Source organism: Nannochloropsis gaditana (genome assembly GCF_000240725.1).
Source record: "Nannochloropsis gaditana CCMP526 unplaced genomic scaffold scaffold538, whole genome shotgun sequence".
In the NCBI taxonomy this organism is placed as follows: Eukaryota; class Eustigmatophyceae; order Eustigmatales; family Monodopsidaceae; genus Microchloropsis; species Microchloropsis gaditana.
In genome coordinates, this window is record NW_005803415.1 from 1 (window position 1) to 20,668 (window position 20,668).

General features: G+C 50.5%; 4 protein-coding genes across 4 annotated transcripts; 2 read left to right on the plus strand and 2 right to left on the minus strand.

Annotated features, from left to right (window-relative positions):
• Positions 1-2,341: 2,341 nt before the first annotated feature.
• On the plus strand, positions 2,342-7,590 carry NGA_0181800 (mitogen-activated protein kinase 4). Its single transcript, XM_005854334.1, has 13 exons — positions 2,342-2,546; positions 3,077-3,216; positions 3,431-3,663; positions 3,866-4,042; positions 4,210-4,326; positions 4,614-4,748; positions 5,035-5,091; positions 5,265-5,354; positions 5,533-5,679; positions 5,910-6,103; positions 6,391-6,529; positions 6,705-6,772; positions 6,902-7,590. Exons 1-13 carry the CDS (start codon positions 2,521-2,523, stop codon positions 6,999-7,001), a joined length of 1,623 nt encoding a protein of 540 aa, XP_005854396.1. The 5' UTR covers positions 2,342-2,520; the 3' UTR covers positions 7,002-7,590.
• A 574-nt stretch (positions 7,591-8,164) lies between these two features.
• Positions 8,165-11,738, minus strand: BTS (battenin; the record flags this gene model as incomplete). The annotated part of the gene is made up of 9 exons (XM_005854337.1): positions 11,663-11,738; positions 11,456-11,574; positions 10,320-10,584; positions 9,681-9,868; positions 9,094-9,369; positions 8,858-8,977; positions 8,632-8,759; positions 8,374-8,481; positions 8,165-8,243 (listed from the first exon to the last, which is right to left on the minus strand). Coding segments are annotated over exons 1-9 (1,302 nt in total), but the record flags the coding sequence as incomplete, so codon positions are not given.
• A 1,014-nt stretch (positions 11,739-12,752) lies between these two features.
• On the plus strand, positions 12,753-19,444 carry NGA_0181900 (vacuolar protein sorting-associated 53-like protein; the record flags this gene model as incomplete). Its single annotated transcript, XM_005854335.1, has 19 exons — positions 12,753-12,884; positions 13,153-13,252; positions 13,372-13,457; positions 13,762-13,847; positions 14,013-14,172; positions 14,325-14,426; positions 14,610-14,750; positions 14,928-15,067; positions 15,194-15,608; positions 15,805-15,912; positions 16,052-16,100; positions 16,274-16,370; positions 16,486-16,621; positions 16,797-16,925; positions 17,139-17,202; positions 17,501-17,649; positions 18,395-18,505; positions 18,693-18,774; positions 18,897-19,444. 19 exons carry the CDS (start codon positions 12,753-12,755, stop codon positions 19,157-19,159), a joined length of 2,550 nt encoding a protein of 849 aa, XP_005854397.1. The 3' UTR covers positions 19,160-19,444.
• Positions 19,445-19,558: 114 nt separating this feature from the next.
• APC3 (anaphase-promoting complex subunit 3) lies at positions 19,559-20,614 on the minus strand (the record flags this gene model as incomplete). Its single annotated transcript, XM_005854336.1, has 4 exons — positions 19,559-19,808; positions 19,978-20,059; positions 20,254-20,345; positions 20,486-20,614. Coding segments are annotated over 4 exons (474 nt in total), but the record flags the coding sequence as incomplete, so codon positions are not given.
• Positions 20,615-20,668: the final 54 nt, after the last annotated feature.

Here is a 20,668-nt window from a genome sequence, read left to right on the forward strand (position 1 = left end):
ACATTAGAAACTAAAAAGAATGCGAAGTGGTCGAGCTGGCTAGATTCATCTTATAAGCACTTGCCGTGTAATAAGGCACGGGGGTTATTCTGAAAATGCCTAATCTATAGAAGATAACCCGATAAAAGCTTCCCCAAAGAATTGAATGTGCAGAGCGCTATAGTAGAATTAAATTATGAATATAGAAAGACTGACTATATCAAAGCTGATGCAGATTGACTGCGTTTGGTCTTTGTCTACGACTGATAAGAAGATCTTGAAGTGAAAAGTATTCAAGCACGCATTTTAAATCATAAATTCCTTACCTTGCGTGGTGTAAGCATTTTGAGCGCCAATTCAATTTTTCTTTCCTAAGAATCTTCTCTGTTTTTTTTATATTCGCTCGTCGTCCGAGTCAATCAATTTTTACAGCAATTTTCGCATGAACATGGCATCCGTTCCAGTACCCATCCAATTGCTTCGAAAGAGGAAAGCAGTCCGTCTATCACCCATCACCGTTCCACGCTAAATTGTAACCCTCCCCTAAGATTGTCTCCCGTGCCAAAATCTATCAAAACATGTCCATTTAATGGCGGCTTTCGGGCCGTTCTGGGCCCTATGATCCAGCGGCGCCTTCGACAGCAGCATGCCATCGAAAGTAGATGCCCCACTTGTTGAGATCGCATGGATAAGCATGGAGCGAGCTGGTACTATCATTAGTGAGGCTTATTTCAAGGAGAAGAGGAGCGAAAAGAGGAGGAAGCAGAGTGCATGGCTTGAGAAAGAGATACCTGGCTGGTGACATGTATACCGCACAAGGCCAGGTTGTATTTGTGGTAAATCACATGAGAACAGCAGCTTTACACAGGTAAGACCCCGAAATTCGAATGCGAAGCACAGAGGAATAATGAATCGATACAAACCGACCAGGCGTTTCGATCCGCAGCAATCATGTCAGTGGAACATTTCTTGTAAATGCACCTTACGTGTATGGGGCCCCCTTTAGTATGAAGAACATAAGCAACTTCGTAGTCTTTTAAAAGAGGGGGCAAGCTACCACTTGAGTCGATGGGATTCTGGCTGTCTAAAGAGACGGCAAGCGGTGGAAAGTATTGTTATTTCGAGCGCGTTGGAGTGTGAGATATTTTACTCATTTTTCTGGAAAGTGCCTGAAAAAGGGTTAAATTTGTTGTGGTGGACAGCATCTATATGCCAGTGACTATAGGAATAATTGGATAAACCAAAAAGAAATTTTGTGGGAGTGATTAAAATCGTTTGCTAAGGAAAGACCGGGGCAGCACAGTCCGTAACGTTGCTCATCATTACAGCACTTGTTTCGGGCGACTGACCCTTCGATCTCGGACAAATGAAAATTGTCATCATTTCCCATTTTTGGTGTACAAAAACCCTAGCACTAGCATTCTGCCTGAGAAAGGTCAGATGAGTCCTTCTCATTCGTTGGGCGAAGATTCGTTGTCGAGGTCATTTGTCCCTCCTGCTGCGACAAAGTTTCTTGTGTCGACTACCCTTTAAATTGCTATTTCGATATTGTTAAGCCTGACCGATCTTCGAAGACAGATATTGTGCAGAATGTTAAGTCAACCTACACGAGGGGGAAAGGAAACCGAAAGAAATTTTATTTCCCCCACCTTGAAAGTTCGGACGCTGATAGAATGCTTTGTTTTGCTTTTATATATTCTTTTATGAGGACCATCAAATGGATAAGGAAAGTTCAAAGTCGGAAGATAAAACTGTATACTCGGGATATCAATTGAGAGTGAAGCAGGTGGTTTTTCTGCACGATCGAGAGATCACCACTGCCATCACGAATGATTTCCAATATCCAATAAAACTTCTGAATAAAACGCAAATAGGAGACAAAAAATATCTTTGGATCAAGCTATCAGTCTCGCTTAGGCATTTAACTGTATACAATGTAGCTTTGATTCGACCAATAGGGGCTATGTACCCGAATTTCAAACATTTAAACGATCGCTTTCGAAATCAAACGGTCGACACGCCATCCCTTGCCATCCTTCAAATGCTTCTCCTCCCCTTTCTCCTCCGTTTCCTCGCATGCTCACCCATGTCCATCGTGTATCTATGATTATATTATTTCACATTCTATATTGATGCAATCTGATCTGCTCCATCGTACAATCGCACTGTGCTCGCGCTTCAGTCATTTGTGACACGTTTCTACCCTCGTTAGGGCGTACTCGCTCCTCTTGCATGGCGTCGCCTCAGGACTGCTTGAAAATAGAAAGCAATTTACGCTATACTTGTTGTCCTTGCATTTTGTCACACATGATCGATTTTATTCCCTCGGCATCATCGAATTTAATACGTACGGGCACACCTTCCACAGAGGCTGTTTAGGCATTGCACGTCCTCCTTCCTGTTGAGTGTAGCACGTGCGCTTTTGTGTCCTCCCATAGCACACATCTAAGCCTATATCTGTCTAATTTCGGACTGTGCAGAGAAGTGCGCGTGATACTGAAGATTGACTATCCAGAAACTTCGAACTCTTGAGAGGTAGTCATGGAGGGGTATCTGCAAAAGCAAGGGTAAGTTTCTGCCCTTCTTCTGGTGTTCTTATAGTAAAGTTAACTTCATTTTTTGGAATATGTATTTTAAAAACCTTGACTTCGCAGCGCAACATTGTGTTCTCCCGAATGTTTACTTCCATCTGATCAAATATTTTGTCACCATGTCATTGAGGGCCACGTGAGCAGAATTGTACTCATCTGTTATTCTTGCTCTACTTCGGGTAAAATCAAGTTTGATAATCCTTATGATGTGATAAGAAGAAACTCAGAATGCATTGAGCCAACAAGTACGAAATAAGTATGGCGATCTGTATATTGATGGGTTTGAAACGACACTTGCATTGACTTGAATCTTACTATCTGTATGTGTTATATACGTATTCTCTCACTTATTTCTGTGTTGCTTAGTACCAGGAGCAAGATATTTGTTAGGAACGATGGATTTTCTTCCTTGCATTCATATTCTCTTTTTCCATACATACATCTGTTCTCCCTTCTCTCGCAATCCTCCCTTATGGCTCCCTTACTTGCCTTACCTTCACGTCCAGATTTGTTTTCTCGTCCCGCCGCTACTTCGTCCTTACCAACACGGGGCTCCTCTGCTATGCCAACAAGGAGGATCGAAGCGAAGTACGGGACTCGTTCCCCCTTGCACCCGATACACAGGTCGTGGAGATCAAAATAAAAGGTGCGAGGAGGGGGGGTCGCGAGGGAGAGAGTGAGGAAGATGCGGGGTAAATGATAAAGTCAAGAGATAGATAGGAAACATAGGTACCCGATCAATTTGCCTACACACTCTTTATATCGAAAAGGCATGACAACCGAAGAAGGCGGGAATAAGGATTGCTCAACCAAGCTCCCCCCTTCGCTTCTCCCGCTCTCCCTCCCTTCCTTCCCACCAGACAAACTCAAATTGCGGCTGAAGAGTGAGGGTCTCACCTGGACTTTAAGTGCAGACGAAGATGACGAGGCGGAGGGCCGGCGCTGGGCTGATGCACTGGCGACGGCCGTTGCTCGTCTCGCCTCGCTTTCTAAAGGTCACCCTCCTGGGGGGCATGGGGAGGGCACACGAGAGCTTGCCCATAACCCGGCTCGGAAAGTCGTGGTCATCGAGGTGGGAGGGCAGGGAGAGAGGGTTTGAGGGAGGAAAGAGGCTGGCGTGTGCGCCTATTGGGTTTTTCGTTCTGACACGGAGAAGACTGGTAGAAAACTGCGCTTGCTCCACTGGGACCGTGGCGGACTTATCGAGGAGAAGACGAGGCTCAATCTCCGCTTGGAATTTCGAGAATCTAGGGAGACACTGTATAGCCCAACAGCTCTGCTTTCCCTGTGCTCAGATCTTGCAACATCTCATACATTGTGCTTTTCCCCCATTTATCCCCTCCGCCTTCCACTCTGCCTTTCCTCAGGGCACGGAATTTGTGATCGACCCTCGGTACGAGGTGACGCGTCGGCTGGGGAATGGTGCTTATGGCGTGGTGGTGGCAGCTAAGGACACAGTCACGGGCAAAGCGGTGAGTCGCAAGTGGAGTGGAAAGGACCGGGGGGCGGCAAGGGGGACGAAGAAAGAGGCGGAGTGTTACAACTGTGCGTGAGTCTTCTTGTCCTCAAAATTCTCTTCTCATTGGCCTCGGCTCCCCCGACATCCCGCCCTCGTTCCTATGTTCTCAACACTCCTCAGGTGGCGATTAAAAAATGCTTCAACATTTTCCAGTCGCTCTCCGACGCCAAGAAGATAGCGCGGGAAGTCCGTCTGTTAAGGCAGATGGATCATCCCAATATAACCCGGATTACAACGGTAAGATGGATGGAGAAAGGGAGGGACAAAGACACGCAAAAAAGACGACAAATTGCAACCATGCAGCTATGAAAGCGATGGCTCCTAGGCAGGAGCCTATAAGAATGGCCCTGGTCCTTAATAGGTCGACAGATGCCATGGTCGACTCTCTTCTTCTGGCCAAGTGTACGCATGCATACGAGGAGCACTGCAGACAGAGACCACCGTCATTTCTCCTGCATATGGCACGACAGGTAACCGTCTCATCCAATCTCCATGCCATTACTCTTTCCTCTTTTCTCACTCAGGTTATTCCCCCTCTGAGCGCGACTTTTGACGAGGTCTACATCGTCTCGGAGCTAATGGACATCGACATGCACAACCTCATGTACCTGTCGCGGGAAAAAATCACTCCCGACCACGTCCAATTTTTCATTTACCAGGTGAGCGAGGGGGCTGGCGGCTAGAGCAAGGTCATAAAGCGGCAGTGACTCTTGTGTTTTAGGAAATGCTTGTCTCTCCCTCCTGTCCCTGTTCTGCCGTCCTTCTCCCCTACGGTTGGACGATACTCTTATGCGATTTTTTTTCCTTTTTGTGTACCCTAGAAATCGAGCAGCGATATATTAGGCCTATTATTATTATTATTGTTATATTAGACCTCCTCAGTGTTGCTTTGAAATGTATCCTTCTGACTATCCGCCCTTGGCTCTTGTCTTCTTTCAACTCCAGGTGCTTTGTGGCATCAAGTATATGCATGCGTTGAACATCATCCATCGAGACCTCAAGGTTCGTGTTTTCCCCTGCTTTTTCCTCTCCCGGAGCACTCAAAAGGCGCGACCTTTATTGTTCCTGGGCTACTCCTTTCGGGTTTTCTTCTAGTCCGCCAGGTTGTAGCATATTTTGTAGCTGATGGTACTCTCATTTTTTTCTCCTTTCTCCGCTCTTTCTTTCCATCTCAGCCCTCCAACCTTCTCATCAACGCCAATTGTGACTTGAAAATCTGCGACTTTGGCTTGGCACGCGGGATCCAATCAAACGGCCCGGCGCAGGTATGTATCAGGGTATGATGATTTTGAAAGAAGAGGCTTTGTCAAAATTTCTTGCGAAGGGTAGAGGACGTTTTGGATGCATTAATACTTTGATATGTTGACACGTTCTTTCTTCCTCCTTGCCTCTCAACAATTCTTTCTCTTGTCTGCTCTTTTTTGCTTCAATTGTTGTTCGCAGGACAAGGAGTGCGACCTGACTGCCGCCGACGCTGCGGCCCCCGAGAAACCCAAAGACCTCCTTAGTGAGTACGTAGTCACACGCTGGTACCGAGCACCCGAAATTTTGCTCAATCCTCGCAATTACTCAAAGCCTGTGGACATATGGGTAAGTAAAACATCTCTAACAGGAAATACGAAAAGGTCTTTCGCAGGTCGTATTTGCTCACGTGTTTTGGGAACTAGGATCATGCAGAAAGTGACCTTCTATGTCTGCTCTCTTTCTATATCCATTTATCAGCGTCTATGGTGATTCTCTTTTTTTGGTGTTTCTGGTGATCCTTTTCTGAAGATTTGAATTTTCACAATTCTTTGCATTCTGTGTGCCTATCCGAACAGGCGGTGGGGACCATTTTTGGAGAGCTCTTGGCACGCAAGCCCATGTTTCCAGCGCACAATTACGATCATTTGATCCGTTTGCAGACCCGAACACTGGGGAGTCCTTCTGAGGAGAATTTGAAATGGGTAACGCGAGAAAAAGCGCGCACCTTCATGCGGTCCCTCCCTCAGTACCCCCGTCGGGACTTCAAAAGGTTGGTAAAGATATTTACAAAATTTGGGTTGGGGGAATCGTAGAATGTTTAGGATAGAATGAGGATACAGTTTCTTGGCTTGAAATGACGATAGCGATAGGAATTTAGTGCAGGAAAATGTTCACGATAAACTTGGATTATGCTGGTTTGGATGCAATCTGCTCCACGCTTAAACTAGTCTTTTCTAATCTGCGAATTCCGGGTGAGCAATCTAAGGGTGTTCTCTTCTTTCACGCATATACTCTTTTCCCCTTTATATTCTTTCTTACACTTTCACAACCCTTAAGTTTGTATCCGGAGGCCTCCGGCCCAGCTTTAGACCTTCTGGAGAAGATCCTACAATGGGACCCGGCCAAAAGACCCACCGCCGCCGAGGCCCTTTCTCATCCGTACTTTGATGACATTCGTGACGCAGACTTTGAGCAGGTAAGGGAGATAAAAATCGCTTCAAGTATTCGATGCAAAAATGTATATTTGTGAAATGTTAGAGTGGGTTGGCGCACGTCATAAAAGAGCGTCGACTAAAGACGTCAGCTTGGAAGGTCAAATATGCAACCCTTATGTGGCTGATAGACTGTTCTTGACATGCACGTACACACAGGAATCAGACTTGATCATCGACTGGGGGGACTTGGAGACCATGCGCACCACGAAACTCAATCTACAACGGTAGGTGCCTCGCTTTCAAGATCTTCCTCCCCTAAATGTGCTCAGGTCACTTTTCCACTTCAAAAAAATATCTTGTGCCATTTTTTTTCCATCCACTGTGCTTAATCAATCTATTTGTCGCTATGCTAGGTACCTGATACAGGATATGGTATCGATGAATCCCGAGTCCTCCGCTTTGCTGAAAATGGTAGCTCATGAAAGTACCGGGAAGGCCGCGGGAGCCACGTAAAAGCGCGGGGTGGGACGATGGGAGAGATGGGGTTGAAAGGGATTGTGTTGGAAGTGACTGTCCTGTGGCTAGGTAGAAGTATGGGAGAGATAAAGTGTAATGCTACGATAGAAGCACGCATCAGGACAATCAGAAAGAGAAAGGAGACCGCATGAGGAGGATCGCGAGCTTTCAACGTGAAACCTCAAGCTTCAGCATGGTCACAAGGCTTTGGTGGCTATTCTATTCCATGTTATGGGGGCTTGCCTATTTGTCAATTAAGAGATCGTATGGACGTCAGCATCCAGCCTTGAATAACGCATGAATTAGGAAGTGTAGTGCGACAAAGGAAAGCCGTGAAGACAAGCGTGAGGAGATTCATGTCAAAAATCCGGTTCTGTGGCAGTCAATGATTGGAGAAGCAACAAAATGGCACCAGGCAAAGTCCGAGTCATGGATTAGAAAAAGAAACAAGGATACATATCATGTACGCGAAACCATCGCATACCATGCAGGCTATATCTGCGCAAGATGTTGCCTTCTAAGGATGAGAACCGGACAGGAAAATATGAGCTCGGAAGCCGAAAAGAAAGCAAAAAGGAAGACATTATACATCCTACTCTCAACTTCACCAGGAAAAACGTGAAGCATGAAGTATATATTCAAAAAAGGATTTGGAACCCAACTAGCCCTTGGGCCAATCCACTGGCTCTCATATAGTGTGGCGCGTGCTTTTTCTTATCTTTTTCAAAAACAATTTCTACCAAATTAAATTGATTATACAAATTACATTCACACTTTTCATTCAAGCCATGTAAAACTTTTAGTGGCTGCTTTTTTGCTAAGCTCCACAAGTGAAGGTCGCGCCAGGTATCCTGTTGGCGCGGTACAAACACCCCTGTGGATTATGTCATTTGAGACAATAAATTTCAAGAGAAGTGACAGCTATCCCTTCCATTTGCAGATATTGTATGCAAAGAGCTATACGTGCAGGTGATATTTTAATGCATGTGCGTTCGCAAGAGGAGTGAAAACATTGAAGTTTGTAGCCCCACAGCAAGATCCATTTCCTATAGAGCTGGCCCTTGGCAAATTGGTGAAAAGGACGATATACTTTGCTGCTCCTCTCCTTGATTTTCACTCTCCTCATCCTATTCACGTCCCTTCTCATCTATCGATATTACCTGCAAAAGTAGGCCAGCCACATTACTCAGCATGATTCCTACAGTATCGGCTATGGAGGCGGAGACCAACGCCAATTCCCTGTTCATGTGTTGGAGAAAGGTAAAGCACACGGTATTATCAGAATATCTCCATTTTTTGTACAAGATATAGCTTCTGCCTGCTTTCCGCCCGTTTATCACTGACTCTCCCTACCCCCGGACCCTGCTACCTGTGGTCGTCCCGTGTGTGCCGGGAAATGAGGCTGAAACCCGCCACGTAAACGGCTCCGCCAAAAAGACCCGCAACAAAGCACAGGCTCAAAAGGCCCCAATCATACCTATACAATACAAAAGGAGCCTGTCAGACTTCGTCATGGGTTTGATACACTGCGGCCTTAAATTGCACGTCACGTTGCCATGAGTGAATGCATGCCTATTTTTGAATGTGTCCGCCTCGATTGCTTGTCATTGCTGGTAGGCAAACGCACCAAAAGTGCCAAATGGCATTCAGACAGAAGAAGAGGAGAAGGAGGCACTGAAGGGCGGGAAGGGTCCAGAGCAAAGGCAAAGAGGGGGGGAGAAGCAGGCCCGACGAGCGCGAGAGGAAGACGCCAATCTGTTTAAGAGTTACCAGGCCATGAAAGGAGGTGAAGCAGAGAAAAAGGATAGCGTTACGATGAAGGTCAAGAAGATCAGCACATTCAGACTTAGTACCTGATAAGACATGTTGGCCCACGCGTAAAAGAGCTTGCGAGCCTTCTCTTCCTCGACGGGAAAGCCAATGGCCGACCAAGCCCCTGACTGCATCGCATACTCCGCCCAATATACGGTTACCTTTAAGGATGAGAAGGAGAGAGTGAAAACATGTTAGCCTCCAGAAGGGGATATAAATGTGGCCGCCGACAAAGCAGGCGTCTTGTAGGATCTTTCCTCCCCTCCAGCTTCCTCACCAGGGGCACAGTGTAGGGCCACAGGCTTAAAAACAGCGACCAGCGCTCACGAATAGTGAATACGTGGGTGTGAGGGTGACTCCGTTTCCCTTTTCTCGTTCTCGCCCGTTTTTGTACCCGCCCTCCCTTTCTCTCCCTGCCTCGGCCCTCCCCCTCTCGTTCCCCGCCCCTTCCTTCCTCCTCCTCTCCCTCCGCCTCATTGCGCAACGATGTAGAGGGATACGAATACAAGGGAGAGATTGCATTTGGAGAGAGAAGTGCGGAGGCGGCAGTGCCCTAAGAGGGAAAGGAGAGACCCGGAGACAGAAATCAAGGGAGAGAGGCATGGGGGTAGAAGGGGAGGGTGGACGTAAGATTGACAAAAGCGCGCAAAGGAAGGCGCTAGAAGATTGATGGAGGTGCACCAGGTTAAGAGGAAGCGAGTAGTATCCGGGAAAAGGGCCTCGCATGTCCAACTAGGCAGCAGAACACATAGGTGATGAAAATAAGTGCTGAGAAAGCTGGGGACAGCTTCTCGTGCTGGTCCTACAAGCGATCCTCCTTTTCTTTCCCCCCTCCTACTCCCCTTGCCCCGTCCGCCGCCTCACCTCGCCAAAGTCCGGCAAACCTGCTCCTTCTCCATCCTCCCCTTCATCCACCCCATACTCCTCCTCGTCCCGCTCGTCCACTGCAGAGCTCAACTCGTCGTTTATGTCTGCCAGCACCTCCTGTGACGACGAGACATGGTTACGAAAGAGGGAGGTTAGAAGGGAGGAGGACATTTGGCAGGGGTATGCTTGAAATGATGCAGAACAAGAGAGGACGAAGGAGAAACAATGGGGAAAGTAAATGGAAGAGGAAAGCAAGGAATGAGAAAAGGGAGTCAGGAGGCAGAAAAAGGAGGGAAAGGCGCCCCGACCTGGTAAGCCTCAGACGTGGGGTCTCCCAGAGCGTAAAAGAAGGTGAACATCCAAGCGATCGGGAGTAGCAGGGCGGCTATGAGGGTCGCGGGAAAGGACATGTGGAGGAGGAGGTGGAAAAACACCACCCACGCGTACCCTTGGGAAAATGTGGAAGGGGGGAAAAAGCGAGGGGGGGAAGAAAGGAAGGGGGCGGGGAGGACATGGTAGGGAGTTGGGGGCGTTCGAAAGAGAGAAACTAATGTAAGCGACGCTGAAGAAGAAGAATCCAAAGGGTGCATGTAAAAAAGAATATGAAATTGCCTCCAAGCTTCCCTCCATTCCTACCTAGAATGCCCGCAAAACCGGTTCCCGAGGACCAGGCGGTGATGGTGGAAGGGCCATGGTATTGAGCGGTCAGTCCCAGCATGGAGGCCTCACCGATCCCTGCTTGGAGAGAGCAGAAGCCAACGCCTATGGTAAGGGAGGCGAAGTAAATAGGGAAGAAAAGAAAAGCGACATCAATAACAGTGTCTAGATGGGCAGGCGCTAGCTCTCGCGACGAATGCAGACACGTGCGATTGGGGGAGGAAGGGAGGGAGAGAGGAGGAGGCTAGGGTGAAAAGAAGCAGTGGCTTGTCAACATACGGAGAAGAAGGAGAGGACGAAGCTAAAAGCGGCTACGGTACATAGTTTCAAAAATAAGAGAGAGAGCTCACGACGCGATGGCTGTTAGCTCTCAAAGGTCGGTGCCAGAAGAAAAGAAAGGGAAGTTGCGCATACAAAGAGAATGTCGGAGCGAGGAAGAAAGGGGGGAAAAGAGAAAGCTAGTACAATTAAGAAGCTGCTTTTCTGCCAGCACATACATGCTCCTCCCGTCTTTCCTCTTTTTCCCTTTCTCCTTTCCCCCTCCTTCCTTTCATTTGCTCCCCCGCCCCACCTGTGAGCTGTACAGCCAGTGTCCTACCCAGTGCTACCGTCAAAAGAGACGCTGCCATCAAGAACCCGCACAAAGATGCGCGAAGAGAGTAGGAAACGTGGTGAAACCTGAGGAGGGCCGGGGGGTTGGGGAGGGAGGAAGGGAGGAGAAGAGGAGGGGGAGGAGGGTGGTGAGAGCGGGCCACTTCAAGAAGGATGATGGTCATTATGAGGCACTGGAATCGGATACATGTAGACTCGAATATTGCCGAGAGAATTGCCGCGTGCGGGACCGAGCCACTCCTTCTTCTCCCCGGGACTAGCAGGCAAGGCCTCCCCGCCCACCACCTGCCCGAATGCTCCATCCAGTCACCCTTCGCCACTTCTGCCTGTCCTCAAGATCTTAAAGCTGGCCACGCAGATGAAAGGAAACTCCTCTGACACCCACGGCACTCCCTTTCTCCACAAAGGGCTTCAGGTATATGGGGGGGGAAGGCCCTAAAAGTCCTCTTAATAGACGCCGTGTCAACCACTCCTACATTTATCTTTGAAACCCTTCATCTTACCGCACTGGTCCTAGTCTTGCTCTGTATTGCCACGTACCAGTAGGGCGCCGAGAGCTTGACCAGGAAAGTGGGTGCCACGTCCGCCAGGAAAACCAAGCCCACGCCGCCCGCATTGATCTCTGAAGAGGATGACGTGACGCCAAGATGGGATCAACGACTATACAGGAAAGGCATGCTACCCGCATCGATCAGCTCTTTGGTACATACCTTTGGCCCCAGCGAGCATGATGACGTACACGACATTGTTTAGAAGACCCAAGGCCCAAAAAGCAGCCAAATTCTGACGCTTCTCCATTGCCTGCTTGTCCCCATCTCTGCCCATCCTTCCTCGCAGCCACGTTCGCATTCCCCCGCCCTCGTCTCCCTCAATGCCTCCCCCTCCCCCCGGTTCTCCTCCACCTCTTCCACCCCGCGATGCGCTTTCCCGGTCCCGTCGAGGTGGGGACAGAAGTACGACTGACCTTGTAGGCAGACGAGATCGGGTCTCAGAGCTAGCCTCGCCACTCAATTCGAAAGGGTCTATGCTTTCAAGCCCTAAAGAGGGCAGAGATAACTCTGTGAAGGGGGACAAAGTCGCTGCTTCAGGAGTTGATTGTGCCACTGTCGACTGCGAGAGCTACCATTCGAAGGGCCCCAACACCCCGCTTCTGTCGTGTTTCTGCTGCCCGTACGGGCTCCTTCGCCTCTTTTTATGCTTTTCCCCGCTGTACAATGGGTGCCGTGGTGCGTGTCCTCTGTGGGAGGGCAGTGGGTGCTTCCGCGCGTCATTTTCCCAAGGCCTCATGCTTGAAGAACAACAGGTAACGGTCCTCGCCAAGAAGGCCGCGACCGGCCCACTGCCCGGGTGCTGCACACATCCCGTAATTCAGTACGCCCTCCCTGTCTTTTGAACGGCTCTAGGTCGCAGCTTAGGAGATACAGGGGTGACACCTTCTTTTTGAGGTGGTCTTGTAGAGATTTGGTGTGGCTATTGGACAGGTAAAGCTCCGTTCTGCTCTGTTAGCCAGCTCTCCCCTATGCGTCCCTTGACCCCAGTCCACAAATCTAAGAGGTAGCTAGCGGAACAAAAACTTCTCTTTCAAGACCTCACGACGTATTTGATTCTTGAATTTCGTGAGGAAAGAATGTGCGCGTGGACGTTTATATCGGCGTCGAAGGAGGATCGCGATCGAAGATGGCTTCTCCCAAAATGGACTATTTCCCAACCTCTCATATACCTCGTCGACGCCGTTAGAAATAACAGTTCCATCGTACGCTTCTTTCCGACATCCCATCATTCCTTATACTTGTCCTTCAGATGGACGGCACCTCCACACTGGGCGAAAAGAAACCCGCTGCCTATGAGGGCTTGCCCACTCAGTCCCTCCCCCCGGACGTGATCCAGGCGGTCCAGGAGGCCCTCCCCACAAGCGATCCTCTCGATCGAGCGGTAAGTGTGGGGCGGTTCGATTTGAGGGGTAGTGATCGCGGGTTGGAAAGCGTGGTGTGTTTGGATGATGAGGAATGAAGATAGTGGAAGAGGAGTGGAAGCACGGAGAATGTGCGACGATTACGTTAGGTAGATTGTCAAAAGAATAGAGACCTTTTCCACACAGGAACGTGGAGCTAGATTGGAAAATCACAAAGCTGGGGTCCACGTCTTGCTTGGCATTAACCTCGTCTTCCTCTTTTCCCCTTTACTGATCTCGCATCCGCAGGATTTTGACCCAGTGGACTATATCAATACCAAATTTCCATCGGAGCAAATTGCCCTTGAAGCCCTGGACCCTTTCATCGGGCAGATCACGGAGGAGATAGGTGAGCGATCTTTCTCTATCCCTTTTTCCCTCTCTGCTTGCCTCGATACATCCTTGAGTCTTCGTCGTCTTCTGGCTCGCATACCTCCCCCTCATCGGCCCCGGCCCTCCTTGCGCAAGGTGCACTTGATACGGATATCTCCCTAGCCATCGAGGCGCAAGCAAAGGCGGGGGAGGAGGCCAGCAAGAACATTGGAGAAGCCCAGGTAACCCCCTCGCTACCCCTCTCTCCCCCTCCCCGTCCCGCTCCCTTCTATCGGTGTACATGACAGTATATTTAAGTTTCGCTCGTCAGCTTTGATCTAGACAGGCTGCTCACACTACCAACCAATGGCTCAAAAATCGCATGGCTCCCACTCCACACGCGATCGAACACGGGCATCTGGGTGACACTTGCTCTCCTCGTTGATGTCCCGAGGGGGGCACTATCCTCCTCCCTTCCTCCTGACCCTCCTTTTCATCCTCTCATGTCGGTACCCCACCCCCTCCTTTGGTCTTCGTTTTTTCCAGTCGGCCATTTCTGACCTCTTCAACAAAATCCGGGATATCACTGCCAAAGCCGAGCAAAGCGAGGTGATGGTCCAAGAGATATGCCGGTGCGTCCTCAAAAACGCCCTTTCCATGCGATTTCCTCTCTCTTTTCTTACCCTTCACTTCATGACACTGCTCATAACTTTGCAGGGCGTGTGAGAAAAGTCGATTTGCACTCATCGCCGGACACACATCCCTTCCTTCCTCCCTGCCCCTCCCCCTCCTCCCAGCGACATCAAGCAACTTGACCTGGCCAAGTGCCATTTGCAAGCCACCATCACGGCGCTCAAACGACTGCACATGCTGATGGCCGCGCTGGACCAACTCACCTTCATGACCGAGCATCATCACTACAAGGAAGCCGCCCAGCTCGTGGACGCGGTGCGGCAGGTGCGTCTCGGGCCCTGTGCCTCCCTCCCGCCCTTCCTCCCCGCCTCTCCTGGCTTCGCTGTCCCTTTTCCGTTACCTCTTTTGGGCCGTAGAAGTAAAGTGTCAATTTCTCTTCGTTATCCTACTATTCTCTCGATTCAATTTTCTCCCAGCTTTCCACCCATTTTGACGCTTACGCGTCGATGCCGAAGATCGCGGAGATAAAGCAAACGATCGAGCGCATCAACACGCAGCTGAATGATCAAATCACCCAGGTAGGTCCTCTTTCATTGTCTCCCCCCCCTCCCCTTCTTTTTTTTGCTAGGGTACGTGGAGGGGAGCAAAGTGTCGTTCAATATGGAGCCTAAGACTCAAGTTTTTGGTGACTACGCATATTGAAGATGTCTGAAGATAATTAAGGCGCCCTCCCTCCTCCTTCCCATTATCGCCCCCCTCAGGCCTTTTCGGAGGTCGCCGCCTTGTCCTACACGGTAGCCAACCCCTCCCAGTTAGAGAGGGAGGACGTGAGCCCGGGCTTCTTTTCCTCTTTGACGGAGGCGTGCCAGGTGGTGGACGCGCTGGGTCCTGCCGCTCGAAAGGTGCGCAAGCTAGGGAGGAAACGCGGCGTGATTGATTCGCATTGATCCGCATTTGGACGCTTTGGGCGAGCCTGCCCATGCCTGGCGATGCTCACACATGTCGGCTTTTGGTACATGGCCCCCACCTCGCTTCCCCTCCCTCCGTCCCTTTTCTACTTACTTTTGCCCCGGTTGCAGGTGCACATCGACGACTTCTGCAACCGGCAGCTCGCTCCGTACCTGAAGGCCTTTCCTAAAGGGGGGGAAGCGTCTTCTCTGGAGAAGATCGAGCGAAGGTTCGCTTGGTGCCGTCGAGCTTTGAAAAACGTGGAGGAACGGTAAGGGGAGGAGGAAGGAAGGGAGGGAGGAAGGAAGGGAAGGGGACAGGGGGGGTGGAGGAGGAAGGAGCGCTCTAGTAATTGAATCGACACCGTGCCGTGCCAACTTTATGGCCCCTGGAACAGATTTCATGGCGTCTTCCCGGCCCACTGGAAGGTGGAACTGTGCCTCCTGATGACGTTCCTGCAAACGACTCGACAGCACATCCTCGACACGCTTGAAGGTACTCTTGTCTCCTCACTCCACTGCGTCGACTGCTTCGTGTGCCTTTACAAATTATCGACCTTCATGCCTTTGAAAAGATTTTCCATGGCCCCCCCTTCTTCCTCCTTGCTCCATCCACTTGTCTTCTCCTATTTACCGAATTTACCCCTGAGGTATCCGACCTTCTCCCCTTCCCTCGCTCCCTTCATGGCCTCCACCATTTCCTTCTCCCCAGCCGGCGGTCCAGAAAGTGAGGACGTGACTGTGCTCCTCAAGGCCCTTCAAAAAGCTCTTCTCTTCGAAAAGGAAATGCAGCCCCGCTTTCAACCAACCCAGGTCTTTTTCCTCTCTCCTTGCTTCCCCCTCTGAAACCCTTTCTGCCTCATTTCCTTCCTTCCCTCCCTATTTGTCCCCCCTCCTCCTAGATGTACATCCTAGGCTACGTCCCACCCACCTCACAATCATCATGTCCCCTCCTTTCTCTTTCTCCCGTGTCCCACAAACCTTCTATCCTCCGTTTCCTCTCTTACAGGACGGTCACTCTTCCCTGCCCCACCCCCTCCCTCCCGCCCTTCAAGAGGAGGAGACTTCCCAATACGCCGCCCTTGCGAAAGACGGCAAAGCCGCCGAGCAAAAAAAGGTGACCTTTCTCGGTCTTCTCTATTTGCATCTATCTCCCTGAATTTATCTTCCATATTTTCTGCCAGCTTCTCCGCTTCTTTTTGAAATTTATTCGTCCCTTTTTCTCGTTTCCCTTTCCGCTACATGATGTACAACAGGCTATCTTGGATGCAGCAGCCGTGCTTCCCATCCTTGGCGTTGTCTCAGGTATTTGCATGCTCTTCTTTTTCTCCCACTTTCTTCTTTCTATTTCTCGTCTCCTTTATTTCAGTAATACTGCTGTTGCTCTTTTCAATTTCTCTTTGTGAACTCGATTCCATTCCTTTTCGCTATCTTCTGGGTTGCCGTTAAATAAACCCTTGTCCCTCTACCTCCCTCAGGCGTTTTTGATCCCTTCATGGGCCCTTACATCGATTTGGAGAAGAGGAACATGGAGGAGATGTTAGAGAAGGCGCTGGCAGAGGACCAAGTCGACCGGTAGGAGGGAAGGAGGGGGGGGGACGGATAAGTAGAGAAGGATGGAGAGTGCTGGCCTTGCCCCCCACGATTCATTATTCCTGACCCTTTTCCCCTTTCCACCGTTTTGCGCTAGCTCCTTGAACGCGGGGACGAAGCTCCCCGTCTTTAGCAGCTCGATCACGCTCTTTGTCTACATCAAAACGGCGATCAAGCGGTGTACGGCCCTCACCACCTCCGCCACCTTCTTCATTCTGGCCAAGGAATTCAAGGTCAGACCACCGGGGGGGAGGGCAAAGGCTCGAATGGATTGGGAGCTGGGCGGCCCATTTTGGGGGGCAGGTCGTGGTCTTGGAAAGATGCGTGGAATTGGCCGTTTTGGGCGTTCAGATTTTCGCCGTCCTTTGCTTCCTTTCTCATCTTTCTTTTCCTGCATTTCTCCTTCAGGCCTGCTTGTTATCCTATGCCAGAGCCCTCCGGGGGAAGCTCCCACCGGCCAATCCTTCTTCGTCCTCGTCCTCCTCTTCCTCATCCGCCGCCAGCTCCTATAGGCTCGCCGAGGGCGGGGAGGTTGACGTATGTTACCTGTTAAACACGGCGGAATACTGCACAGATACCTTACCACAGGTGAGAGGGAGCGACGGAGGGTGGCAGATGTCGGGGGAGAGAGGATGATACGTGCCGTATTCCTAAAGAGTATCACTCGGTCTTCCTCCCAATATCTCTTTGAATCCTTCTTTTCTCACCCCCCCTTCCTCCCCTCCTTTCTCTCCCCTTACTTTTTCCCAGCTGGAAGAAATGGTCCGGTCCAAGATCGACCCATCTTATGCTGAGTCCGTTTCCTTCTCAACCGGTGAGGATGAATTGAGGGAAGGGGAGGGGGGAGGAATGGAGAAATGGGAAAGAATGCTGATATCAGAGACACCAACACGGAGTTTGGTTCCTTCTTGGGAGTGGACAAAGAAAGTTCAAAGAGGCAAAGAGGAGCGTGAAAGGGGAGCGAAATATGATAAATATTTTGGGAGGAGGTCAGGGAGGAAAGATGGGGAAGAGTAACAGGCCTGAGGGAGAAAGTAAGCGTAGGGACCATAAAAAGAGGTTAGCTAGCAACAGGAAGCTTCTCACTCCCCCCTCCATTGCCTTTCTCATAGAGGTAGACGCTTTCCACGACACCATCACGCTTGCAATACGCGTGCTCATCTCCGGTCTGGAGGGAAAGTACGAGTCGGCAGTGAAAGCGATGCTCACCCTGAATTGGGCTGCGTGCGAGGGGGTGGGAGAAGAAAGCGCATACGTTCGAGTAAGGAGGGAGGGAGGGACCGAAAGAGAGAGAAAGGGAGGAAAATGACGAATGAAAACCAGGGGAACCGGCAGACTGGCGTACCACGCACATGGATGGATGTGGTGACAGAAGAGCAGTGGTTGCAATTACTGGAGCTATCAGATTCGTAGCATGTCTATTCACTTCGTCCCTTCTCCAATCTCTCCCCCCTTCCTTCCTGCCCCCCCACCCCTTCCTTTCTGCATGCTCCTTTCCCCTTCCTTCCTTTTTCCTTCTCTTCCTCCCCCCAGGCCATCAACGACGCTGTCCGCGCTTATGTGCCCTCCGTAAGGGATTTGCTTTCCCAAATCTATTTCCGGAATTTCTGTGACAAATTTGCTCAGGTAACATTGTTTATCTTCATCATTCAAAGCGTGTGTACGCGCTAGGATGGAGCATGCTGCCGTGAGTTTTACCCTTTCCCAGGCTGACTCCTAAAACTGGCACTCCCATCTCCCTTTTCTTTTCCTCTCTCCCTTCATTTTTTTCTTCAGTCCTTCCTTCCCAATTACATGGACGTGCTTTTTCGTTTGAAAAGGATCAACGAAATGGGCACCCAGCAGCTTCTCCTCGACGTCTACAACCTCAAGACGCTCCTTCTTCAGGCGAGTCCTTTCTCCCTTTCCTCTTCCTGTGTCCTCGATTTTCCCAACCCGGAGGCGTTGTAGGTTGTTGACAATTTTCCGCATTTCCGTCCTTCTTCCCCTTCGTTCCTTCTCCCTAGCTCCCTATCATCGGTCTACCTCCTACCATGGATGATGCCGCTCCTGGCGTGAGTACAAGCGCCCCACCGGCTTACGTCAAGTATGTGGCAAAGCAATTCGCCAAGATCGAGGTAAAAAAGAGGCTTAGAGGGTGCGATTGTAGGAAAGGTGGAGGGGAGAGGGAGCAAGGAGGATTGAGGAAAGGAAAAGGAGGGGCACTAAGGACGCTTCGGATGCAATGAGACACAAGAGACAGCATTTCGGCGAAATGTCCTGGTCTTTCAACGTCCTTTCTCTGTTTTCATCTACCCTCCTCAGACGATGTTGAAGCTGATTGGCACACCTGTGGAGGTCTTGGGAGAGAGGTATCAGATCATGAACCCTGAGGGCGGAGCGCAAGGTAGGGAGGGAGAGTGCGAAGGAAGGAGGAGGGAACAAAAGCAGGAAAAACATGGCATGACGTCGGTCTACCTGCTAACGATTCCTTCGGAATACACCGTTCCTCTCCCCCCTCTCTTTCAGACCTCCTATCCATCATGTCGCTCAAGGGCATGACCAAGAAAGAGCAGCAGCAAGTCCTTCTCAGCTGTGGCCTCGACCACTCCCTCCCTCCTTCCGCTCCTGAACCCACCGCGTCCTTCCCACCCTCCTCCCTGCCTTCCTCCTTCGGCACCTCCCACGCTGCCTATCCGGCAGTCGGGGCCTCCCTGGATGCGGCTAAGCAAGTTGCGGGAAAAGGACTCAAGGTGATGAGCGAGGAGATGAGACGGGCGTTCAAGGGGTAAAGCGAAGTAGCCCCCTTGTAGGACGGCTTCATGTAACAGTGGGGAAACTCGACACGTATGTATAAGGAGGCATAGCTGGAGTGTGATAAACATGGAGGACGAGGAGAGGGGTGGAGAGAAGGAGGGGACCAAAAGGAATTTGTCCCAAGACACTGGAGCCAAGAGGGGTGTGTCTTCGATTGTGCGAATGGAGATGCAGGAGCATGGATCGACGAGGGTGCTCCTCGATGGGTGGAGAAACGACTGAAAGAAGGGAGGCCAATGAAAGAAATACTCATCACCAGAAGTAGCTCCGCCTGTGGTTAAACGATGAGGCCAAACCTATTTCACCAGATGCAATTTGGTCCAATTTGGCTGTTAAATTGTTTGTTTCTCGCGTCCTGTAGCCCCTCTCATCTGCCTCCACCTCTGCTTTCAAATACTTCAAATTCCACCTCCCGTCCCTTTTTTACTTGGTCCCAATTTCCTTCTGCGTCCCTCAGAAATTCTCCTCCGCCTCCTCCTCCCCCTCCTCTTCCTCCTCCGCTTCCTCCGGTAGCTCCAATTGGTCTATGGCTGCTTTGACCAGATTTCCGTCTTTCGGGTCGAAATCCAGGGCGAGGAGGAAGTGTCGCAGCGCCTTCTCACGCTTGCCGAGACGTTTGCAGATCTGCAGGAAAGCAGACAGGGAGGGAGGGAGGAAGGGAGGGCGGGGAGGAAGAGGGGGTGTGAGACGGTTGGAGAAAGGGAGGGCGGGAGCGACGTCTACGTCTCTCAGCCGCAGCCACAACGGGGCCCAAGGATTAATGGGAATGCCTCGGGAGAAAAAGAAAGAGTACCTTGCCCAGCAGGAAGTGAACGCTGGCCTCTCTGGGGGCGTGGTCCCTCACTCTCTCCAATTCTTCCTGTGCCTCTTGGTAGCTAATAAAAGGAAAGGACGCCAAAGAGGAGACAGAGTGGAAGAAATATCAGTTCGTATCGGAATGTACATGTGGAAAAATCGAAAAGCGGATAAAAATGTGTGCGTGTGATTCGTTTGGTGGAAAGAGAGGGCTTCGAGAATGGGCCTTGAAGAGAGATGGACGAAAGGGGGAAGAATAGGATGATGGGAGTACCGATCAAGTTTCATGAGGACGTTGGCGCGCTGAAAGCGAGCTTGAGGGTTGTCAGGCTGAATCGCCGAGGCGCGTGCTAGCATGTTCAAGGCCTGAGGGACAAAGAGAGGGGGGGGGGAAGGGAGGGAGGAAGGGTGTTGCCCATCTATTCATGGGACTCCAGGACCAACTTTTAAACATCAAGGCTGAGAAAGGGGGTGAAAAAAGAGGAAAAGAAGGCCCTGGAATGCACCTGTAGGCTCTTCCCGTTAGCGTGAAATACCATGCCCAGGTAGGTGTGGAGGACGCTGGAGGCGGTATTGATGCTCAGCGCCCGACTGAAGTGATATTCTGCCAGTTCGTATTTTTCCTGCCTGAAATAGATGGTGCCCAGGCCGTACCTGGAGGAAGGGGGGAGGAAGAGAGGGAGGGAGGG